The 25,980-nt window shown below is 35.7% G+C and overlaps 1 protein-coding gene across 1 annotated transcript in view; it reads left to right on the forward strand.

The window, feature by feature from the left end:
- The first annotated feature begins 5,375 nt into the window (after positions 1 to 5,375).
- Positions 5,376 to 25,980, forward strand: part of LOC130228791 (scavenger receptor cysteine-rich domain-containing group B protein) — a 65,880-nt gene continuing 45,275 nt past the window's right edge. The window contains exons 1-2 of the mRNA XM_056457232.1: positions 5,376 to 5,445; positions 15,704 to 15,845. Of these exons, the coding sequence (XP_056313207.1) occupies positions 15,728 to 15,845 (118 nt within the window). The 5' untranslated portion in view covers positions 5,376 to 5,445; positions 15,704 to 15,727. The remainder of the gene's footprint in view (positions 5,446 to 15,703; positions 15,846 to 25,980) is intronic.

A 25,980-nucleotide genomic window follows, 5' to 3' on the forward strand; every position in this document is an offset into this window, starting at 1 on the left:
AAAATGGAATGAAACAGAAAGAAATTAAATGCAATGAAAAGAAAGGGAGGGAATTGAATTGAATGAAATCAAATGAAACAGTTAAATGGAGGTCAAAGAAATTAAATGGAATAAAAGGAAAGGAAAGGAATGAAATGGAATGGGATTGAGTTGTTGAATTGAGTAAAATGAAATGGACTGAAAGGAAAGGAATGGAACTGAATAGAATGAAACAGAAAGAAATTAAATGGAATGAAAGGAAAGGGAGGGAATTGAATTGAATGTAATCAAATGAAACAGGATCAAATTAAGTTAAATGAAGGACAAGGCAATTACATGGAACTAAAAGAGAAGAAAAGGAAAGGAATGGAATTGAATGGAATGGAATGAAACAGAAAAAAATGGAATGGAATAAAAAGAATGGAATGGAGCTGAGTTAAGTTGAATTGAGTAAAATAAAATGACATGAAACAGGAATGGAATAAAAGGAAAGGAAAGGAACTGAATGGAATGAAACAAAGAAATGAAATAGAATGAAAGGAAAGGGATGAAACTGAATTGAATAGAATCAAATGAAACAGAATGAAATGAAATGAAATGGAGGACAAAGAAATTAAATGGAATGAATGAAAATGAAAGGAAATGAATTGAATTGAATGAAACAGAAAAAAAAAATAAAATGGAATGAAAGGAATAGGATGGGATGGAATTTAATTGAATGGAATGGAATTAAATGGAATAGAATTAAACAAAAAAGAATAGGATGGCATGGAAATGAGGAGAATTGAATTAACCTAAATGGAATTGAATGGAATGAAAGCTAAATAAATGAAATGGAATGGAAAGCAATAGGATAGAATTAAATGGAATGGAATGGAATGACACAAAGGAATGAAAAGGAATGGAATGGGGTGGAATTGAACTGAATGGAATAGAATTAAATGGAATGAAATGAAACAGAAAGGAATGAAATGCAAAGGAATGGAATTACATTAAATTAAATGTAATTGAATGGAGTGAAAGCGAAATTAATTAAATGGAATGCAAATGAAATGAATTAGATGGAATTGAACAATGGAATTAAATGGAATGGAAATGAATGGAACTGAATTATATGAAATTGATTTGAATGAAACAGGAAATGGAATGGAAACGGATGGAATTTAATTTAATTAAATGGAATGAAACATAAGGGAATGGAATGGAACTAAATGTAATGAAACAGAAAGAAATGGAATGTAGTGAGAGGAATGGAATGGAGTTGAGTTAAGTTGAATTGAGTAAATTGAAATGGAATGAAACAGAAATGAATGCAATAAAAGGAAAGTAATGGAACTGAATGGAATAAAACAGAAAGAAATGAAATGGAATGGAATGAAAGGAAAGGAATGGAATAGAATGGAATGGAATGGAATTTAATTGAATGGAATTGAATGAAACAGCAAAGAATAGAATGACATGGAAAGGAGGGGAATTTAATTAATCGGAATTCAATGGAATGAAAGCTAAATTAATGAAATGGAATGGAGAGAAATGGGATGGAATTAAATGAAACAAAGAAATGAAATGGGGAGGAATTGAACTGAATGGAATAGAATTAAATAGAATGTAATGAAACAGAGAGGAATGAAATGCAAATTAATGGAATTGAATTAAATTAAATGGAATGGAATAAAAGAGAAATTAATTAAATGGAAAGGAAATGAAAGGAATTAGATAGAATTGAATTGAAGGGAATTAAATGGAATGTAAAGGAATGGAATTATATTAAATGAAATTGAATTGATTGAAACAAAGGAAATGGAATGGAAAGGGATGGAATTGAATTTAATTGAATGGAATAAAATAGGAAGGAATGAAATGGAACGAAACAGAAAGGAGTATAATCTAATTAAATTTAGTTTAATGAAATGGAATTGAATAAAACAAAGGAATGAAGAGAAATTAAATGAAATTGAATAGAATGAGCAGAGAAGAATGGAATATAATTGAATAAAATTGAATGGAATGGAATTGAATTAAATGAAATTGAATGGAATGAACAGAGAGGAATGGAATAGAATTGAATAAAATTGAATGGAATGGAATTGAATTAAATGAAATTGAATGGAATGAACAGAGAGGAATGGAATAGAATTGAATAAAATTGAATGGAATGTAAACAGAAAAGAATTGAATGTTAAGGAATGAAATTGAATGAAACTGAATAATCTTGAATTCTATAATTAAGTGGAGCGACTGAAATGACAGTGGGTCAAAGGTTTGTTGGGGTAAAGTGCTTCAGGAACACATGGGTTCTATAGTGATTGTGGAAAGTGTCCAAACCTCAGCCGATCAAAGCCACTGAGCTGAACTTGTGTAGCAGCCGAGCACTATTGATCCAGCAGCACTAGCCTCTGCTGCAGTCTGAGCTCCACAACATTCAACCTGCTGAGAAACATTTAAAATAGCATTACAATATCTGATAAGGCCATACCAACACACCATAAACAGCAGAAGCTGAAGTTATTCAACATGTTTATTCATTTTCAAATATTTACCAAGTGATGTTTAGTGGAGCAGAGGAATTTTCACAGTATTTCCTTTAACATTTTTTTCTTGTGGGGAAGAAATTATTTATGTCAGTTTGGCTGAAATAAAACCAGTTTTTATTACTTTTAATCAAGTTTAAGTGCAATATTTTAAAAATTAAATTACATTGAATGGAATGAAACAGAAAGGAATCAAATGGAAAGGAAAATAATTTATTTAAATGGAATGGAACTGAATTTTATTAAATTAAATGGAATGAAACAGAAAGGAATTAAATGGAAATGGAATAGAATTAAATGGGAAAAACAAATAATTGAATGTAATTGAATAGAACGGAATGAAACTGAAAGAAATAGAATGGAATTAAATTGAATAGAATTGAATGGAATGAAACAGAAAGGAATGAAATGAAACAGGAAGGAATGGAATTTAATACAATTTTTCACAGTATTTTCTATATTTTCTACTTCTGGGAAAGAAATATATTTTTTATTTTGGCTGGAATTAAAAAAAAGTTTTTTAAACCTTTTAAACAATTTAAAGGAAAATATTATTAAATTAAATTAAATTAAATTAAATTAAATTAAATTAAATTAAATTAAATTAAATTAAATTAAATTAAATTAAATTAAATTAAATTAAATTAAATTATTTAGTTAAATGGAATTAAATTGAACGGAATTGAATGGAATGAAGGATTTAAATGGAATGGAAAGGAATGGAATTCAAATTGAATAGAATTGAATGAAAAAAATAGAATTTAGTGGAATTAAATTGAATGAAATGAAACAGAAAGGATTGAAATTGAGTTAAATTTAATTAAATTTAATGGAACGGAAATTTAATTTTGCACAGTATTTGCCTTTCTGTTTTTCCTCTGGAAAATATTTTTTTGTTTGGCTGTATTAAAAGCAGTTTTTATTTCTTTTAGACAATTTAAAGGACAATATTATTAGAGTTAAATTGCACTGGAAAGGAATTGAATTAAATGGAATGGAATTTAATTGAATTGAATTTAATTACATTGAACAGAATTGAATGGATTTTTTGAAAGAATTTAAATGGAATGGAAAGGAATGGAATTCAATTAAATCGAATAGAATTGAATGAAAAAAATAGAATTTAGTGGAATTAAATTGAATGGAATGAAACAGAAAGGATTGAAATTGACTTAAATTTAATTGAATTTAATGGAACGGAAATTGAATTTTGCACAGTATTTGCCTTTATGTTTTTTCTCTGGAAAATAAATATTTTTTTTGTTTGGCTGTAATAAAAGCAGTTTTTATTTCTTTTAGACAATTTAAAGGACAATATTATTAGAATTAAATTGCACTGGAAAGGAATTGAATTAAATGGAATGGAATTGAATGGAATGGAATTAAGAAAGAAATGGAATAGAAATGAAAGGAATGAACTGAAATAAATTAAATAACATGGAACTGAAGGGAATGAAACAAAGAAATGGAATAGAAAGATAGAAAGGAAAGGAATGGAATTGAAATAAATTAAATGGAATTGAATGGAATAAAACAGAAAGGAATGTACTGAAATCGAATTGAATTAAATTGAATGGAAAGGAATATAATTTAATAGGATTGAGTGGAATATAATGAAACTGAAAGAAATGGAATTTGGAATGGAAATCCTGGTTAAAATATTGAACTAAGTTAAAGCTACAATGTCATGATTTATATCACATCATTTGTTTACAAAATATATGCATATTTTGATATATGTGTAGTCCAATCATGAATATTAAATACATGATTTGCATATCGTTAGTTTTACTACTGAAAACTGAAAGGAATTAAGTTGGAAAAATCTTGATTCTTTTAGGTGTAAGAAGTTATACTGTGAGTTAAATATGCTATTTTCATAAATCTTTATATCTGTAAAATCAGAATCCAGACATGAACTTGTTGAATGTTAAATGTGTAATTTGCATATATTATGTTGCATCTATGTATTGTTAAATGTATGGATTGCATGCATACATATAGTACATAAATGTTTATATTTGTGAAATCCAAACATGAATTTGTTGATTAAATATAAAATTTCCACATATTAGTGTATATCAAATATCTTTTATATACAGCTGAAGTCAGAATTATTAGACCCCCTTTGAATGTATTTTTCTTTTTTAAATATTTCCTAAATGATGTTTAACAGAGCAAGGAAATTTTCACAATGTGTCTGATAATATTTTTTCTTATTAATAAATTCCTATTTGTTTTATTTTGGCTAGAATAAAAGCAGCTTATAATTTTTTAAAAACCATTTTAAGGTCAAAATTATTCGCCCCCTTTAAGCTATACTTTTTTCTATAGTTTACTGAACAAACCATTGTTATACCCTAACATGCCTAGTTGCCTAATTATCCTAGTTAAGCCTTTAAAGGGGGGGGGGGGGGGGGGGGTAATAATTTAGGGGGGCTAAGAATTCTGACTTCAACTGTAGGTTTTATGTGCAGGAGTGAAGCAGTGATTTGTATGTGAGTGTTGAGGATGAAGCGCAGCTGAAACCAGAGCTGCTGTGAAGGGCTGGCTTTCAGTCTGTCCTCCACCCTCTCTCTCTCTCTCTCTCTCTCTCTATCATTCACATAAAGCAGGACAAGGTGTCAAGGCATTAACATACAATGCTCCCGGGCTCTTTTTTTCTTTTCTTACATCATACCTATTAGAGCAGTCAGGTTCTTATAGACACACAACATTAGTGAGATGAAAGACCTCGTGGCTCTTCAGTCGGATCAACATTTTTTGTTTGTGTTTTCCAAAGTCAAGGTTTTGCTCTGAGAGTTGGAGAAGCATCTTGTGAGTTACAGGTTATTCGAACACACTGGATTGTTGCCTTTGGGGGAAATATTTTTTTTTTTTTGGGAAAACTTTTGTACTTTTCTCGTGTGTGAAGAAAAATCCCTTTTCATCAAAGGTATGTCTAATATTCTGACTGTGGGGCATTAAACTGCACACAAATTGTCATTTGAAATGTTTTCTTTAAAACAATTAAAAAAATGATTCATGTAAAATAAAAATAGATTATTGTAAAATATTATATGTATTGTCTGAATATTCTTACTTCTTAGAAATGAAAGTTTAGAATTTTTTGCTTCTTAGAATATTCAAAACTAAAAGGATCTTTATCTATCTATCTATCTATCTATCTATCTATCTATCTATCTATCTATCTATCTATCTATATATATATATATATATATATATATATATATATATATATATCAGAATTTTTAAGACCCTGAATTATTAACTCCCCTGTGTATTCTTTTCCACAATTTCTGTTTAACGGAGAGATTTCTTCAACACATTTCTAATCATAATAGTTTTAATAACTCATCTCTAACAACTGATTTCCATTTTCTTGTCATGATGACAGTAAATAATATTAGACTAGATATTCTTCAAGACACTTCTATACAGCTTAAAGAGACATTTAAAGGCTTAACTAGGTTAATTAGGTTAACTAGGCAGGTTAGGGTAAGTTATTTTATAATGATGGTTTGATCTGTAGACTATTGAAAAGAATATATAGCTTAAAGGGGCTAATAATATTGACCTTAAATTGGTTTTTAAAAAATAAAAAAATGCTTTTATTCTAGCCAAAATAAAACAAATAAGACTTTCTCCAGAAGAAAAAATAGTGTGCTGTATTAGTATAGTATAGTATAGTATAGTATAGTATAGTATAGTATAGTATAGTATAGTATAGTATAGTATAGTATAGTATAGTATGGTGCTGTAATAGTATAGTATAGTATAGTATAGTATAGTATAGTATAGTATAGTATAGTATAGTATAGTATGGTATGGTATAGGATTGGATATAGCACAGTATAGCACAGTGCAGTATAGTACAGTATTAGTATAATATAGTGCAGTATTAGTATAGTATAGTGCAGTATTAGTATAGTATAGGGCAGTATAATAGAGTATTATTATAGTATAGTATTAGCATAGTGCAATATAGTGTATAGTATAGTATAGTATAGTATAGTATAGTATAGTATAGTATAGTATAGTATAGTATAGTATAGTATAGTATAGTATAGTATTGTATTGTATAGTGCAGTATAGCACTCTGTGTAGTATAGTATATCATTAGTATAGTAAAGCATAGTGCAGTATAGCACAGTATTAGCATGGTATAGTGCAGTATTAGTACAGTATATTATAGTGTAACAGTGCAGTATAGCGCAGTATTAGTATAGTATAGTGCAGTGTTAGTATAGTATATTATAGTGTAACAGTGCTGTATAGCGCAGTATTAGTATAGTATAGTGCAGTGTTAGTATAGTATAGTATAGTATAGTATAGTATAGTATAGTATAGTATAGTATAGTATAGTATAGTATAGTATAGTATAGTATAGTATAGTATAGTATAGTATGGTACAGTGTAGTATGGCATAGTATAGTGCAGTATTAGCATTGTATAGTATAACATAGCGCAGTATATTACAGTACTATTATAGTATAGTATAGTATAGTATAGTATAGTATAGTATAGTATAGTATAGTATAGTATAGTACAGTATAGTATAGTATAGTTTGGTGTTAACCCTAACCCATGTTATAGTGCAGTATTTGTATAGTATATTATAGTACAGCATAGTGCAGTATAGTACAGTATTAGCATGTTATAGTGCAGTATTAGTATAGTATAGTATAGTATGGTACAGTGTAGTATGGCATAGTATAGTGCAGTATTAGTATTGTATAGTATAACATAGCGCAGTATATTACAGTACTATTATAGTATAGTACAGTATAAGTATAGTATTATTTCGCAAAAGTTCCCTTTTTTCAAAACAAAGGACCCAACTATTGCGTACATTTTAATTGGTTATTAGGAGAAACTAATAAAGAAATATACATATAGAGCTTGTGCACGGATCTGAGCGAGATGACGGCTCTCTCTGGGTTATTTGTGCGAGTGCTGGATCTGTCAGTGTGAGGAGGAGAGGGAGGGGAAACACAAAAGCCAACATTATTCCCTCATGGATCTACGCTGCATTCAGCCATGAATGGAGTATTCAAAAACACAATATTGGGGACTAGATTCATTTTCAAGCCCTCAAAACTGCAGCATTTACTCTGCAGGCGTCTCTTGAGAAAACTCTCAGCAGCTAATTGGCTAATCAGAGTTTGGGCTCTTTAAATGAGAAGCGTGTGTGATTTTTCAGTGGATGATGTGTTTGCTGTTGATGTTGCATGGACGTTTACATGGAGCTTTTGTTGGATTAAATATATATTTAGTAATTTTATTATTATTTCTAAGTCTACAGCATTTATTAATTCTATATAATGTTATTTTTTACAATATAAATGATTGTGAATGTTTTATTTATCAATATTATTTAATAGACGTGAGATAACGTGACATTATGAGTTACTTTATTAGCTTAATAATAAGAATTTGCATTACATTTTGGTATATTTCCTATTATTATATTTATATTTAATTCTATTTATTACAGATACAAAATGTTAATGTTAATGTCTATATAGTTTAATTCATTCTTATTTCTAGTTTTGTTTTAGTTATTGGTAATACTTTTAAACAAAGTTAACATCAGCCAACTCATTTCTATGTCTAAAGCATTTATTAATCCTATTTAATGTTAATTTTAACAATAAAAACTATTGTAAACATTCTATTTATCAATATAATTTAATGGACCTGAAATAAATAATGAGATACTTTAATAGTTCTAACTATTTAACATTTTATTAATACAACTGTATTTTTAAATACCATCAACACTGACAAACACTGCAACAAATGATTCCTCACTGTTATTGTTAGTTAATCTGTTACCTAATGCTAACTAACAACACATCATTGTAAAGTTTTACTTGTTGTTTTAGTTTTAGCTAATAAAAATTGAAATCTTGCCTTAGTTGAAAAAATAGCTTTTACCCTTTAGTTATTAAATTGTATATATATATATATATATATATATATATATATATATATATATATATATATATATATATATATATATATATATATATATATATATATATATATATATATATGTATATATATCAGTGGTGTAGTCAGGGCTATACGCATGTATACTCAGTATGCCTACTTTTTTCCACTAGCTGTTTGGGTATTACGACTTCTGAGGATCAATAATTGCGTGTATACTCACTTGTTTTGCTGATTAGACTTCCCTAATTTACGTGTATTCGCATCCCCTTTAACTGTATACCAAATAATCTTAATTTGTTTTTTGAAGTCAACTGAATGATGTCTCGCTGAAACGTTCAGGTAAAATTATAATACAGCATGGGCAGGTTGGGTGGGTAATAGTACACCACCTTTTTTTTAAGACTACACCACTGATATATATATATATATATATATATATATATATATATATATATATATATATATATATATATATGTAATATATATATATATATATATATATATATATATATATATATATATATATATATATATATATATATATATATATAATATATATATATATATATTATGGGTGACACTGTGGCTCAGTGGCTCCGGTTGCCCCCACAAGTCCAAACACATGCGCTATAGGGGAATTGAGTGAACTAAATTGGCCGTAATGTGTGCGTGTGTGTGTGTGAATAAATGTGTTTGGGTGTTTCCCAATACTGGGTTGCAGCTGGAAGAGCATCCGCTGCGTAAAACATATGCTGGATAAGTTGGTGGTTCATTCCACTGTGGCAACCCCTGATGAATAAAGGGACTAAGCCGAAGGGAAATGAATGAATGAATGATCTATTTTGGTCCCAATTTATGTTAAGCAACCCTAAATACTATATACTTTTAAAATAAATAAACACAATGTACTCACTGTATTCATAATGTATTCCAGAACACTAGTGGTGCTCTTGGGGTGGGATACAGGTAGAGTTAGACACAGGTTTGGTGGTATGAGTAGGTTTAAGGGAGGGTTAAACCTATTATGCAAAAATCACTCTTATCACAGGTTTAAACACAGTTGTTTGTGAATATAGCCAGCTTTTATGAGTTAAAATGTATGAATTGTATTTTTCATAATCACACTTGATGAAAATCAAGTCTGCAGAAACAATCTGATTGACATTCTCCATCAGACGGGGAAGCCCCACCCACTAATGACCATTTCTTCCTCATTAGCATAGGACATTAGTCCTGTTTTGAATCTGCCACTATGCTGACACATTTGTAGCTCCGCCCTCTTTTAAAAAGAGCTCAATCTCATTTGAATTTAAAGCGACAGTCACCAAAACGCCACAATTAGAATCAAAGCCTAAAATGGTCAGAATTACACAATAAATACACTGTAAAAATATTAATAAATTAGAAGTTTTGCATATTTTGCATATATTTACGGTTGTGAATTGTATTATGGGATGCTGATCTCTGCTCTGTTCACATTTAACGTTGAAAATTCAACTCTACAGCTTAACAAAGTGGCTTTTAGTGTATAAAAAATAGAGAAATAACTGTGTAAAAGAACAGAAAATGTGCTGCAGTTTATTACAAGGTGTTTGTAGCGTAATATACAACACCAACACAGACAATATAGCACTGCACACTATTAAACATGTTCATAAAATCTCTTTATCCAACTGTTCAAGGTTAAAAGTTGCTGGACGAACGATCAAGTTAACTCAAAAGCAGAAATAAAAAAATAAAGCATGAATCAAAATATGGAAAACTGCTAATTTATGAATATTTTTTACAGTGTGAAGCTGGTGTTGATCTGAAGGTTAGTGTAGTTCTCACAGTTATTATAATGGTGGTTTAAGCAGGACTAGCAGTGGTTTCCCTCTCGGGCCCCAGCGGTGTCATCGGCTCCTGACGTTCAGGACGCTCGCAGTGACAGATTCGCAGGAAGCAGCGTTTAGACCACAGACAGCAGAAATGTCTTTTTGTGCGCCGAGGCCCGGAATGTTCACTATCTGCCCCGCAGTATATCATATTCACCCCCAGATCCCAGATCCTGCGCCCAATCCCACCATTTACACACATTCCTGTGGAAGGTCAGCAGGAAAAACAGAAAGCAAAGCAAATGCTCGTGTAAACCTGAAGGCAAATAAACAAATGACAGGCAGGAGACTGATTTTACAAAGGCTTTCAGTGTAACAATAGCAAAAAATTGAAAGTCAGAATTATTTATTTTTTCTTTTTCAAATATTTGCCAAATGAAAGATTCAGATTCAGGAATTTTTCACAGTATTTCCTATAATATTTTTTCTTCTGGAGAAAGTCTTATTTGTTTTATTTCGACTAGAATTAAAGCAGTTTTTAATTTTTTAAAACCATTTTAAGGTCAATATTATTAGCCCTCTTAAGCAATATTTGTTTTGGATTGTCTACAGATCAAACCATCGTTATACAATGACTTGCCTAATTACCCTAACTTTACCCTAATTAACCTGTTAAGCCTTTAAATGTCACTTTAAGCTGAATATAGTGTCTTGAAGAATATCTAATCTAATATTATTTACTGTCATCATGGCAAAGATAAAAGAAATCAGTTATTAGAAATGAGTTACTAAAACTATTATGATTAGAAATGTGTTGAACCATTCAGGATCAGATTTTGACACCAAAATACTCATTAATTGTCATCTGAAGTCTTTATACTTTGCCAAATATCTTTTAAACTACTAGATTTGTCAGCAAGATGTTTTATCAATGCAAAATATAATTACACTTAAATATGATCTTTTATTCTTATATATGTAATTAAATACAAGTGTATATGCATATTGAATATAATTTTATCTGATGTAGTTTTGATTTTAATAATATCAATTATAGCAGAAACTACATTAAAGCAAAATATAAACATACACTGCCTGACAAAAGTCTTGCCGTGGGTCCCAGTTGTAAGAGCAACAAATAATCACTCGACTTCTAGTTGATCATTAAGAAAAGTGTCAGAAGGGGGATTTTTTTCCTTGAATCATCTGTTGAACTGCATCCCAATCATCACAAATACTGCAGAAGACCGCATGGAACCAGCATGGAGCCAAGATTCTCATAGAAATCAGTCAACTACAGCCAATTTAGTTACTCGATTCCCCTATAGCGCATGTGTTTGGACTGTCAGGGAAACCGGAGCACCCGGAGGAAACCCACACCAATACGGGGAGAACATGCAAACTCCACACAGAAATGTCAACTGACCCAGCCGGGACTCGAACCAGCGACCTATTTGCTGTGAGGCGACAGTGCCAACCACTGAGCCACCGTGTCGCACCTCTCAGAACAATAATTAATTAAAATAATTCAATAATGTTTTGTCCAGGATGATCAAAGACAGTCTGGAGTTACCTGTAAGCACTGTAACAGTTAGAAGACATCTGTGTGAAGCTAATCTATTTTCAAGAATCCCCCGCAAAGTCCCTCTGGTTTAAAATACAAGCTGTGCATAAATCTGTGCATAAATACAAGCATTTTTATAGTGGGTAAATTTGACCCAGGCTGGTGCTTATAGGTATAAATGTCCCACTTTTAAATCTATTTTTATCTAAACTATTTTTTATATCTGGGAATTATAAATAAGGCAATTTTAGTAAAAGTCAATGACTGGGAGGCTTGAATGCTTTATTGAAGGTCTGTTAGGCACATTTGAATAACAGTGATGGGTAAAACTGACCCCATAGCGGTTCTAGTGTTATTGTCCATAAAGAATCATGGAGTGGAATAACACCTGTAAGGTGCGACAAGTTGGTTGACTCCATGCCACACAGATGTGAAGTGGTCATACAACTAAAGCTGCGGTCACATTAGAGTTTGAGCATGCGATATTCTGTCGTGCGGCGCTGCTTAAAGGGGCGGGATTTAACAAGCTTATTAGACATTTAAAAAAGCGAGCGATTGCTCCATGCTTTAAATTTCTGTCCAGAGATGTCATGTTTTTATCCTCGATTGGTCTCACGCAGTCAAGTGATGCGATTTCGCAGGTCAGAGTTCACCAAGCTTGAACTTTGCACCGCAGCAACCTGCGAAATTTGACGCATGACCCTGCGTTTCCGGTCTGACGCATTCGCGTGCGTATGAATGGAAGTCTATGGGAGGAACAGCCCAGTGTGACCGTAACTTAAGTGACGTTTATTTATAAACTCATTTCGAGAGGATCACGTGCTTATGATTGCTTGCAGCCGGTCCCGCATTATCCAATTTATGATTGACCAATCAGACGATTCCTAAGCCACTATAAATACCCTATATATAACAGCCATATTCATTTTGAAGAATCCCCCCTTCCACCCCTTCTCCTCCTCCTTTCCTAGATGGGTGGTACGGTGGCCCAGTGGTTAGCACTGTTGCCTCATAGCAAGAACGTCACTGTTTCTAATCCTGACCAAGCCAGCCGACGTTTCTGTGTGGAGTTTACACTTTCTCCCCGTGCTCACGTGGGTTTCCCCCATGTTTCCTCCTGTCCAATAACATGCAACTTAAGTTAATTGACTAATCCAAATCACCACCATAGATAAGTAGTTATCTCTTAAGAGCAATTACTATCTGTTCGTTAGCTACTACAGCAGGGGAGTTCTCCAGATCTACCTAAGCTCAAACTCCCCTCTCGCCTTCCAAACGGGAGGGAGCCTCAGCCTCGAGGGTCTAATAAGCTGAGACATCTCTCCCAGGACAGCATGCCAAACAAGCTTTATAATCAATGATTAGCTAAGTGTGAACTCTTGAAATATTAGTTTAGTGATTCACAGGATTGCTAAAAACAAAATACAAATAGCTTTGAGTTTGTAGAGTCAACAGCAGCAGACACTGCTAATTATTTTGAACACACCCCTTTCAACTAGATGTCCAATTGCACAGCCTTAAGAGCGTGCATATCATGAATGCTGCGTCTTGTTTGTTTCTGAGAATCTACTGCACCTGCTGGTATCTTGTCTGCCATGTATCAATGAAAAATATACCCAAAAAACCTGGATTATTCTGGTCAGTCACATTGTACTGCTATTATTTTGAACAATACTGTTTGTTTAATGGGAACGTTAAGTGGTTTTAAAACCTACATTCGTTAGCCGGGTAGAAATCAGTTCATGCATTTACTAGGAATTTTGCCTTTTTGCAGTGCTAGCACCATATTCTGTTGTTTAGGGTACATGTATTGATGCCAAGCACTATTAGCTTGCATGTGTGTGTGTGTGTGTGTGTGTGAGAAAGAGAGAGAGAGTCAATGTGTTTATATTTATGCACATGGTGGTCCGGAGAAATGGGTCAACTTTACACCACTCTCTGAACTGGCAATTGCAAATCAATTTGAAATCATCCAGAAATATCATTCACGGGCAGAAATACACCCCTCGTTAACCTGTAATCAATTTGGACTGAATCTCTGAAGCTCATTAACCGCTGGCACATCGATCTGCTCTTATATCAATACGTGTCTCTGTGCAGATCTGACCTGCAGGCTGAACATTTGTTGTTGTTGATGCTTTTGTGTGTGTTTTATAAGATAGCGTACTATGAGGGAAAACCGTCAAATTGCTGATAAGCAGATTCAGTAGTATCTTATTTACTGTGACAAGCGATCAGACAACTATAGAGAGAATATAAGCAGATATCTGTTAATGAACTGTTCTGTATTTCGAGTGTTTTCTGCTTATTTACAGTTGTGAATTGCATTATGGGATGTTGATCTTTGCTCTGTCCACTATTAATGTTGAGAATTCAACTCTACAGTTTAACAAAGTGACTTTAATTGACATTTTAGTCAGTTGAAATAATAATATATTGTATAAGAAATTATATAGAGAGAACTGGGTCTATAACAGAAACTGCACTGGCAGTTTATTACAAGCTTTTTTAGTGTAATATACATCACATATCACCTTAAGCTATTAAAAATGTTAAAGTCACTTTTTTTTTTAACTCAATGGGCTCTGTTTTAACAGTCTAGGCAAAAAGCTCATGGCGCAAAAGCATTAGCGGTGTGTCCGAATCCACTTTTGCTTTATTTTAACAATGCAAACAAACACGCTCTGTGCCCCGGTGCATGGTTTAACAGGGTTGTGCTTATTCTCTTAATGTGGGTTTTCAGCATAACGTGCATTAAACCAATCAGAGTCTCGTCTCACATTCCCTTTAAGAGTCAGTTATTTACATGGCGACTTTGTAAGTGTAAAAACTGAACGCTTCACTAGCGAGAAAACAGTTAAACAGAGCATCTGCAGCTCAAGGATAAAGAACAAGCCTCCTCCATTCAGCCTCTTTACTTTACTTTTACTCTTTACTCCTTTACTTTGTTTGAGTAAGGAAACGGTGGAAACTCACTCCACTGAACACATCCATTAGTCTACATATTTAATTTAGTTTGTTACAAAGATTTGTTTCAAAACTATTTCTAAATTCAGTACTAATTTCTAGCAAAGGAATAAATGAACAATAATAATGAAGTGTAGTCAAAACACTGAGTTATATCCAAACACACGTCCTGTTTTTATGCTCCATATGGTGATGCAGACGTCTTCAAAACCTGACAGGTGGACAAATCTAAACTTGTGTTTATTAAAACAAATATAAATATGCAGATAATAAATAATACTGCTAATAATAAAAACATTATACTAATGCAGATTGTCAAGAATAAACTGAAAAAGCCCCCCGAGGTGAAGGCATAGAGGCAGTGGTTTTTATATTTCTCTAGAAAATAATCCTTTTGTAACATTTTAATCCTTTAATTGTTTACATCTGTAAAGATATTTGTGTGTTGCTGCACATGCTGTGTGTATTAAGCAATGTGTAAGTGTTTGAACCTGCAAAGGCGCATAACTAACGCGGTCTGTGCTGGACTTTATAGCAGCTTTTAGTTGGTCAGATCCTCAAAATAGCAACATGTCAACAATGAGCCTTAACACACCTCCTTTATAGACCGGCACACCTACAAAACGGGAAAATTACAGTTGCGCTGGTCTGAAAATAGCAAAAAATCATGCCAAACATGTCTTGTGCCTTATTGTGCCAGGTGTATGATAGAGCTCTTAAAGGTTAAAAGGTGTTGGAAGAAAGATCAACTGCTATTTTACGGATATTTTGTACTGTAATAAGGAGTCAGGCAACTATAGCAGAATATAAGCAGCAGACTGAATGACAGAAAGAGAGCGTTTGCATGCAGATAAAGACTCACTGGAGGTGTTTGTTTGTCTGTGCTGTAGGTGTTCAGGTGTGTTTCTTCTGCCATGAAAGCTCAGCGTGTGTCAGACGGTTTGCGCAGATGCTGGAAATCTGCTGCCTGGATCCTCACCTGCCTGCTGGCATCACTGTTTCTCATCGCCATCACCGATATTCTGCCATCCGGTGAGTGAGCATGTGTGACGCTTTCTGGATATACTCTAGGAAATATGCTGGGTTGCACACAATCAATTTTTGTAGGGGCAACATGAAGGAATTAAATGAACTTAGTTAGTTAGTAGTGATTTCCAAATTTACTTGTATTTCATTGCAGACAATATAAACACAAAATAATCATGTTTTATCTGGTCAGTTTTATTTTATTTGTAAATATACATCCTTTTCTGTCATTCAGACCTGCAACACAATCCAAAAAATCAGGTAAACAGGTGAAATAGTGATGTGATTTGAAGCAGGTGATATCAACAGGTGATTGTAATTATGATCTGGTACAAAAGCAGCATCCAAGAAAGGTCTAGTCCTTTAGGAGCAAAGATGGGCTGAGGATCGCCAGTTTGCCAACAAATACGTGAGAAAATGATTGAAATGTTTGAAAACAATGTCCTTCAACAGTGCAGGACATCATTAAAGGATTCAAGGAATCTGGAGGAAGATCAGTGCAAAAAAGACAAGGGCGCAAGAGTAAGCTGAAGAACCGTGATCTTCGATCCCTCAAGTGGCGCTGCATCAAGAATCCTCATTCATCTATAAGCAGTATCACCATATGGGCTCAGGACTACTGTGGCAAACCTTTGTCAAGTACCACAATACAGAGTTACATCCACAAATGCCAGTTAAAACTGTACTGTGCCAAAAGGAAGCCCTATGTTAACAGTGTCCAGAAGCGCCAACGACTTCTCTGTGCTCGGAGGCATCTGATCTGGGATGGATCATCACACAGTGGAAACGAGTACTGTGATATATATATATACAGACAGAGAGATATATAGTTCATTTAAACTCCTCCACCTAAGACTATTTAAACCAGTATTGTGTTAATGTCATACTATATGTTATATACTATACAGTGCTCAGCATATATGAGTACACCCCATTTTGAAAATCAATATTTTTCACCATTTCTCAGAGAATATGGGTAATATATATTGTTGCATTTGAACAGATTTATTAAACAGATATATTTATTAAAATAATATTTTAGTCACAGAACGTCTTTCGAAATGGAAAGATTAGACATTTAAATTCATGCAAAATATTGCAAAAATAAATTACAGACTACAACATTTCAACAAAATTGTATATATTTTTTGTTTCTCTTGATTTTCCCATATATGGTGTACTCATATATGCTGAGCACTGTATATTAAAAACGCACAGTACTGAAATGTGATGATTAATTCAGGCAAGACCATTAGTGCTCCAAACCGTGCATGAAATAACTTTAAAAAATCCATAAATCTCCTAAAGGCACAATTTTGCCAAAAATGTAAATTTACTCACTCGTTACTCTCCCTCAAGCGGTTCCAAACCTTTATGAGTTTCTTCATTCTGTTAAACACAACAGAAGATAATCTGAATAAAGTTAAAATCCGGTAATCATTCATTTATATAGCAGGAAAAACAAACACTATGGAAGCAGGTTTCCAGCTTTCTTCGAAACATCTTTTTTTGTGTTTAACACAAGAAATTCAATTCAGTTAAATTCATCTTTATTTCTGTAGTGCTTTTACAATGTAAATTGTGTCAAAGTAGCTTCACATTGAAGATTATAGTGAGTCGAAACAGTGTCAGTCCAGTTTTTAGTGTTTAAGTTTAGTTCAGTGTGGTTTAATAGTCACTGTTGAGAGTCCAAACACTGAAGAGTAATCCATCGATGTGCAGCTCTACAAGTGGAGCATCATAGAAATCAGTCTCATGTTCTCCACTCCTCCATGACCACCACAGCAGCTGCTCATGATCCGGCCTGGTCCGGGATTATGGAAGCCTTGGGAATCATCTCTTCAGAGGTCTTGAATCGCATCAGTGGCACTGCATAATGTCTGAGGGCCTTGGGATGAGTATCCCCGGGTGAAAATAGAGAATAAAGAGAATAATTAGCGTAGCTGCTGTTCATAGTGTATATAAACGAGATGCATGGAGCACGTTCATGCATCATACCACTATGTGATGCACTGAGTGTATGCTTTGCTAGAAAGATAGGTCTATAATCTAGGTTTGAACTGAGAGAGTGTGTCTGAGCCTCGGACGTTATCAGGAAGGCTATTCCAGAGTTTAGGAGCCATAAATGAGAAGGCTCGACCTCCTTTACTTGACTTTGCTATTCTGGGTACTACCAGAAGCCCTGAGTTTTGAGACCTTAAAGAGCGAGTTGGATTGTAGCGAGACAGAAGATTGGTTAGATAAACAGGAGCTAGATTATTTAAAGCTTTATATGTAAGAAGCAATATTTTAAATTCAATACGAAATTTAACAGGCAGCCAGTGTAAGGAGGATAAAATTGGGGTGATGTGGTCAAATTTTCTAGACCTGGTAAGAACTCTGGCAGCTGCATTTTGTACTAGCTGAAGTTTATTAATAGAGGATGTTGGGCAGCCAGCAAACAGTGCATTACAGTAATCCAGCCTAGAAGTCATAAAAGCATGGACTAGCTTTTCTGCATCTGAGATGGATAGCATCTCAGAAAAGAAAGAAACAGGTATGAAACATTTGAAGGGTGAGTAAATGATGACATAATGTTCAGTTTGGGTGAACTATCCCTTTAAATAAGTAAGAGTGGACCCATCTACTCTAAACCAAAAGATACTGTAGAAAAATCTAATCACATATCCAGATCCCTCAATGCTCACTAAAGACCAAACCTTCAACCTTTCAGTTACCAAACCATACATTTTAACTAGTACACCACTATAATGTTCAGGATAAAGTAACCATCTTTAACTGTCTCCTTTATACGTAATAATAATCAAAATCAAAGACTACAGCCTCCGGGTTTAATGGATACATGTGGAACAAAGCAGTCTGTTTTCATTTCCTATTGTCCTGTGAGGATGTAAACCCTACAGCGGGAGATTCCCTTTACACACAAAACCTTTGAAAAGACAGCTGAACTAAAGGTCTAATGAGGACATGGACATTTGAGAATCAGTGTATGTGTGTCAGAGTATTATAGATAGTTCCTCTACTGTAAATAACACAACTGAGAGATCAATGACATCCTACAAATGACCGTCAGTGACGCATACACAGACAAAGAGCTCAGATAATGTTTGTGCAGGCTTCCAACAAATGATGCCGTGTGACTGTAATATACAGTAGATACACTGAAAAAAAGGGAAACTACACTCAAAAAAAGTGGCTTGTTCAAACTACTTTGTTAAAATGAGTTGAATCAAACAACTCATACGTTTTTTGGGGGGGACAACTTAATTGTTTTATGTTCAATCCACTTAAAAATGATTACATTAGCATAATATATTTATGTTGAGACAACATGAAGAAATTGTGTGTGACCCAGCAATATTCACAGTGTATTGGCTTTCATTCAGGGTGGCACGGTGGCTCAGTGGTTAGCGCTGTCACCTCACAGGAAAAACTTGCTGTTTGAGTCCTGGCTGGGTCAGTTGGCATTTCTGTGAGGAGTTTGCATGTTCTCCTCGTGTTGGCGTGGGTTTCCTTCGGACGCTCCGGTTTTCCCCACAGTCCAAACATATGAACTATACTGTAGGTCAGGGGTGGGCAAACTCGGTCCTGGAGGGCCGGTGTCCTGCATAGTTTAGCTTCAACTCTAATCAAACACACCTGAACATGCTAATCAGTGTCTCCAAGATCACTAATTATCTATAAGCAGGTGTGTTTGAGCTGGAGCTGGAGCTAAACTGTGCAGGACACCGGCCCTCCAGGACCGAGTTTGCCCACCCCTGCTGTAGGTGAAATGAATAAGCTAAATTGGCTGTAGTGTGTGTGTGTGTGTGTGTGTGTGTGTGTATGGGTGTTTCCCAGTGATGGGTTGCGGCTGGACGGGCATCCACTGCGTAAAAGATACGCTTGATAAGTTGGCGGTTCATTCCGCTGTGGCGACCCCTGATAAATAAAGGGACTAAGCAGAAGGAAAATGAATGAGTTTTTTTGAGGGGACAACTTAATCGATTTGTGTTGGAACAACATGAAGGAATTGTATGGAAGCCTGCAGTTTTTTACAGTGTAGTTATATCACCATCTCACATCTCATGTAATCACTCAGTCAGTGTTTAAACCAGTAAAATTGCTTGTAAACAATGTTAAGTATAGCATTTACATGTACCTCAGATAATTCAATCAGTGCCCGCTTATTACATATTTTTATCCAAGTTTTAAGCCTTTGAAACTGGGGTCAATGTTATAAGCTCTTGTTTGAGCAGATTTTTTAGGCAAACTGCTTTTTAAGTTGTATTGCAGCATTTGCATTGTTTAGTTGTATGTTGAAAGAAAATTTGAATAAAAACAACCTTGTGTAATACTTTTGTGTGTATTTTAATGCACTTAAAAAGATAAGTGGAGTAAACTGACACTAAGTAAAAGCATTAAGTCTATTCAACTTATAATGCACATTAGTACTTATCTTTTAAGCAGAGCTCACTCAAGTTTTTTAAGTATACGTTACCTAAATTTTTTAGGGCAACCAGTTTCCTCTTATTTTTTAAGTAAACTTCACTTATCCGGACAAACATTTATTTTTAATATTTATTTAATCCATTTATTAATTAAAGAGCTTCTATTTTGCATTTTAAAAGGTCACATTTTAGTTTTGGGGGTCTCCAGCAACAGGCTGATATGCATGCCAGGTCAAAAAATACTTTCATTGTCTTATAATCTGCATTTATTTTTACCTAATTATCCCAACGACTCCCATATCAGTCGTTCATGATTCATTTGTTGCCAAACCCCTCCTTAGCGCAATGCCAATCTGCGCTGATTGGTCCAATGACCCAGTCTATTGCGATTGGTTGATTGTGTTCAGCACAAGACAGAGAGAAATGCCCACCATGGCTTATCAACATTGTTGAAGTAGCAAGAGTGCAGAGTATATGTGTGAGCCCAATGCAGGAGTGCATTAAAGCAATGCAGGAAAACACCAGCATATTGCTCTATTATTAACCATGAGTAATAATAATGACACACAGTATTAATCCACACAGCGGAAAAAGCTGAACTATTTTGTAACTTGACCGCTGCACGTGTGTAGGAACAGCTGATGGTGGCCATAGCAACAGCAAATGGCAGAGGATCGCGAGCTCACAAACGCATTTAAATGTGCAAGCAAAGCAACACTCGTCGCATTTTCAACGTGGCTTTAGACGCAATGTGTGAATATAAAGAGTTAACCAGACAAACTGCATGAAGTGATTACAAGTGACAAAACACAGTTACATATTTTGCAAGATAGAGAAAACAAGGAGGCAACCATTTACATGGAGGAAGAAACTGATCCATGAACTGACTACTGATAAAGTTCCTGTCAAGCTTTGACAAAGTCCCATACAGCAATACTCAATACTGTTCTGATCATTCCTTTAACAATCAGCTGACTAATTCCCGTTGCAGAGAAGATTATTGCATTTATCATCAGAATGTTCAATCATTAATGTTCACTCATCTTCAGTTATGATCAGTCCGACACTCTGCTATCGTTAGAAGGGAAAGGCACATTCACATTGTACTGTATCTAACACTTCATATTTGGTATTGTTTTGTGTCGACATCGATACGGACAGACAAAAGATCTAGATAAATGACGAATCATTTGAAGAGCCCCTATTATACACTAAAAAGGTTCCTATTTTGGTTTTGGGGGTCTCCAACAACAGGCTGATCTGCATGCAAGGTCAAAAAACACTTTCATGGTCTGATAATCTGCATTTAGTTTTACCAAATTATCCTAGTGACTCAAATATGAATAGTTCAGCGATTCATTTGTTCCCAATCCCCTCCTTAGCGCGATAATAATCTGGACTGATGACAGCTTGTTGCGATTTGTTGACAGCGTTCAGCGCGAGACAGAGTGAAATGTCCAACATGGCTTATCAACAATATTGAAGTAGTCAGAGTGCAGAGTGTATGTGTGTGCATACCTGCCAACACTCCTGTTTTTCCCAGGAGCCTCCCGTATTTCAGACCCATCTCCAGCCACCCACCCATTTTGTTATTTATCCCGGAAAACTCCAGTAATTTCAACCAGCCCCTCCCCCGGTCCTCAGCATTTTGGTACGGTCTGTGAAGCCTCCGGGTCACCAACATTGGTATAGGATCCGATCGCAGCAGCCGCCCAAAACTCGCTTCATATTAGTTAACTTACAAACACCACAGTACACAGTAGCCGGTTTTCAAGAGTGTTATTCAGACACCTCACCCCCGAACCTAAACCGCCCCCCCACCCCCCAGTCTCCAGGATTTTTGTGTGTGCATGAGTGCATTGAAGCAGTGCAGTTAAACACAGCATATTGCTCTATTTTAAATCATGACACACATTCAGTATTAATCCACACAGCGGCAAAAATGTAACTATTCTGAACCGCTAACGGCAGACTAAGTAATGTTATAGCGTTAGCTAGTTAACGTAGTGACATTGTACGGCATTTCAACTCCGCTAGCTTACATACCTTCATAATCCATTATGTATGATGAAGCATACACTTTAAATCCTTTGTCCAATTCAGTGGCCGGACATTTAGATGATAATGAGCACATCCGGTGGACATCTTAGCTTAACTTTGGTAGTTCCTGGAGGCTTCTTGTATAAAACAACGCCATATTAGCGTAGAGTGAAAACGTGTTCTACCAAGGTTGACTGGAAAGTGAAAGTTGCGCATATACCATATTATATAACATATAAAACACTACTTACTACTCACTACTGTCAATAACAAACCGATGGCGCATATGAACTGGCGATGAGCGGAAGTGTTCTACCGAGGGATCCGGTTTGGTCACGTGACGTTCGACATATACCCTATACAGTCACTTACTGCATTCACCATAAGTAGCACAAACTCGCACTTAATACTCGGCTTATACTAGTTTTGTTGAATAAAATTAGCAAACAAAGCAAAAGAAATATGACAATGAGACGCTGTGGTGCCGGAAGCTGGTGTTATTTTCGGCCAAGTGATCGAGTCGTGCATAACGGAGATTCATTGACAAACGAATCGCTCCCTCCGTTAGAATGAGAAGTGAAAGCAGGAGAGGGGATGTGTTTCAGGACACAGGTTAGATCAAATTTAACAGGGAGGGAGATAATACATTTCCATACACACAAACACAAGCTCTTTGTCAGGAATGCCTAAGCGATCACTTATCCATCAATGTAGAAAAGTGATGTCAAATTATAATTTTCGCAATTAAAAAAAATTGCATACTGACCTCCGGGAAAACTCCCGATCATAGATATATGTGTATATCTCTGGCTCTGGATGGCCACAGTCTTCCACTGCGGCTGGTCCCTCATTCATTTCAAAGGAGCGCTACCCTGTACTAAAATGGCGGCTTTGTTGACGCATTCCTTCCAATAGGCAACAACAGGGTATGCAACATCTAGTGTACATATCTATGCAGCTTCGCGATCAACCCATGTGCCAGTCGATAACCAGACTGGTTAACAAGCACCAGTTTTGCCTTCAAAAATTAACTTAATAACTTTCTGTGCTAAAGTAATCGCCTTGTGTGCTGTTCTACTATGCTGCTGAGGATTAGATAGTGTCTGCAGCACAGAATGATGATGCCGCTCAGAGATTATGTAAAAGTCACATGAAATCCGACATAACCGTTCACACTGCGACACATTGCAAAGCATCAGATCTGTGTCTGATTTATGAAAGTGGCACAAATCTGAAGTGAAAAGATCAGATTCCATGCGGTTTGAGCTGTTCACGTTTACGTTTACACTGCAGCCAAATGTGGCCCGAATCTGATTTCCCCCCCCTCATGTGACTCAGGTAATGATAGTGTGAACAGCCCAAACCGCATGGAATCTAACACAGATCTGATGTTTTGCGATGCGACCGCAGTGTGAGCGGTTATGTCGGATTTCATGTGACTTTTACATAATCTTCAAGCAACAAACGTCATCATTCTGTGCTCCAAACATCATCTGCTCCTCAGCAGCACAGTAGAATGGCACACAGGGCGATTACTTCACCACAGAAAGTTGGTTGTTCATGTTGAAAAAGATTTTGGAGGCAAAACTGGTGCTTGTTAACGATTGGGACACGGGTTGATCGCGAAGCTGAAGAGCGTCGTGCGTGTTGCGGATAGGGGATCCGTGTGCAAAGGAGGGGGAACTTTCTCTCAGAGAGAAAAAAAGGGCAGGTGCTCGAACCCCCCTTTCTGTACGTGTCTGCTGTTTATAACGAAGTAAAATAAAATAACTCTGCAAACAGAGATAAACCAACTCCGCCTTCACAGTTCAGTCTGCGGCTGCTCATTAACCCTAGATGAGTACACCGGTGGTCAGAGACGCGCACCGTGGTTGTCATAACTCACAAATGATCAGTGTTTTCTGTCACAAGAGACTTATTTTAGATTTCAAATGCCGAAATACACATTAGTAGTAGCACAACAGTCATTTACAGTTCAGGAAATACACCACGGTTGTCTGTGAAAATGGCAATAATCATATAAGCATGATCTGACAACATGCTTACTTCATGTGATGTTTTGTAAACAGTTTTCGGGAGGAGCACGGGCAGAAGTTTCAGTATCAAATACGTCATTGACAATTATTCTATTATCCAATCAGTTCTTGACCAAACCCCTATATATACACCAAAGCTGTTTTACCTGCAGCATCTCACGACTTTAGCATCCCTCCACCACCCCGACAACTCACCTCTTAAGCATTACAATCCCGGGGGGAGCGTTCTGGGGCCGGGCTAGATACTTCGCTTGAATCCCAATTCCTCTCTGTTTCCTGATAAGGGGAATAACTCGAGTTGGGGTGTCTTCCCCGAGCTCAAAGACCTCTCCCCGGACAGCACGGCAAATACGCTTTAAGCTACGGTCACACCGGGCTTTGTGTGTGCGAAATTCTGTCGTGCGGCGCTGCGAAAAGGGGCGGGATTAAACAAGATGATTAGACATTAATAAAGCGAGCGATCGCTCCATGCTTTAAATTTCTGTCCAGAGAGGTCATGTTTTGATCCTCGATTGGTCTCATGCAGTCAACTGATGCGATTTCGCAGGTTAGAGTTCACCAAGCTTGAACTTTGCACCGCAGCAACCTGCGAAACTTGACGCATGACCCTGCGTTTCCGGTCTGACGCATTCGCGTGCGTATGAATGGAAGTCTATGGGAGGAAAAGTCAAGTGTGACCGCAGCTTAAAGCTACGGTCACACTGGGCTTTGTGTGTGCGAAATTCTGTCGTACGGCGCTGCGAAAAGGGGCGGGATTAAACAAGCTTATTAGATATTTAAAAAAGCGAGAGATTGCTCCATGTTTTAAATTTCTGTCCAGAGAGGTCCTGTTTTGATCCTCGATTGGTCTCACGCAGTCAAGTGATGTGATTTTGCAGGTCAGAGTTCACCAAGCTTGAACTTTGCACCACAGTGACATACGAAACTTGACGCATAACCCTGCGTTTCCGGTCTGACGCATTCGCGTGCATATGAATGGAAGTCTATGGGGAGAAAAGTCAAGTGTGACCGCAGCTTAATTCTGAAACGATTGCAAGTGTGAACTCGTGAAACAGTATCACGTGTAATTAGACATTTTGTCCTGTCCGTAACTGTGCTTTTGAGCATACGGGTCAGTTTAGGACCATGATCTGTTCACACTGCAAATCTGATATTGGCCACATTTATAAGAGCAATGTGAACAGCCATGCAAAAAAAATCAGACCTGAGAAAGAATCAGATTTGAGCACTAAAAGCATTAAAAAGATAAATAAATATTAAAGATTAAAAGATAAATAAATAAACAATACCCTGCTGAAAAATCCAGTTTTGGCTGGTTTTAGCTGGTTGAGCAGCCTGGTTTTAGAGGGGTTTTGGCCATTTCCAGGCTGGTTACCAGCCTTTTCCAGCCTGGCCTTAGCTGGTCAGGCTGGAAAATGACCAGCTAAATCCAGCTAAAACCAGCTTGACCAGCCTGGTTTAAGATGGACATAACTGATTTTGGCTGGGCTCCCAGCCTGACTAGGTGGTCAAGCTGGTTTTAGCTAGTCATTTTCCAGCCTGACCAGCTAAGACCAGGCTGGAAATGGCTGGAAACCAGCCTGAAAATGGCCAAAACCCCTCTAAAACCAGGCTGGTCAACCAGCTAAAACCAGC

Source organism: Danio aesculapii, chromosome 5 (assembly GCF_903798145.1).
Source record: "Danio aesculapii chromosome 5, fDanAes4.1, whole genome shotgun sequence".
In the NCBI taxonomy this organism is placed as follows: Eukaryota; Metazoa; Chordata; class Actinopteri; order Cypriniformes; family Danionidae; genus Danio; species Danio aesculapii.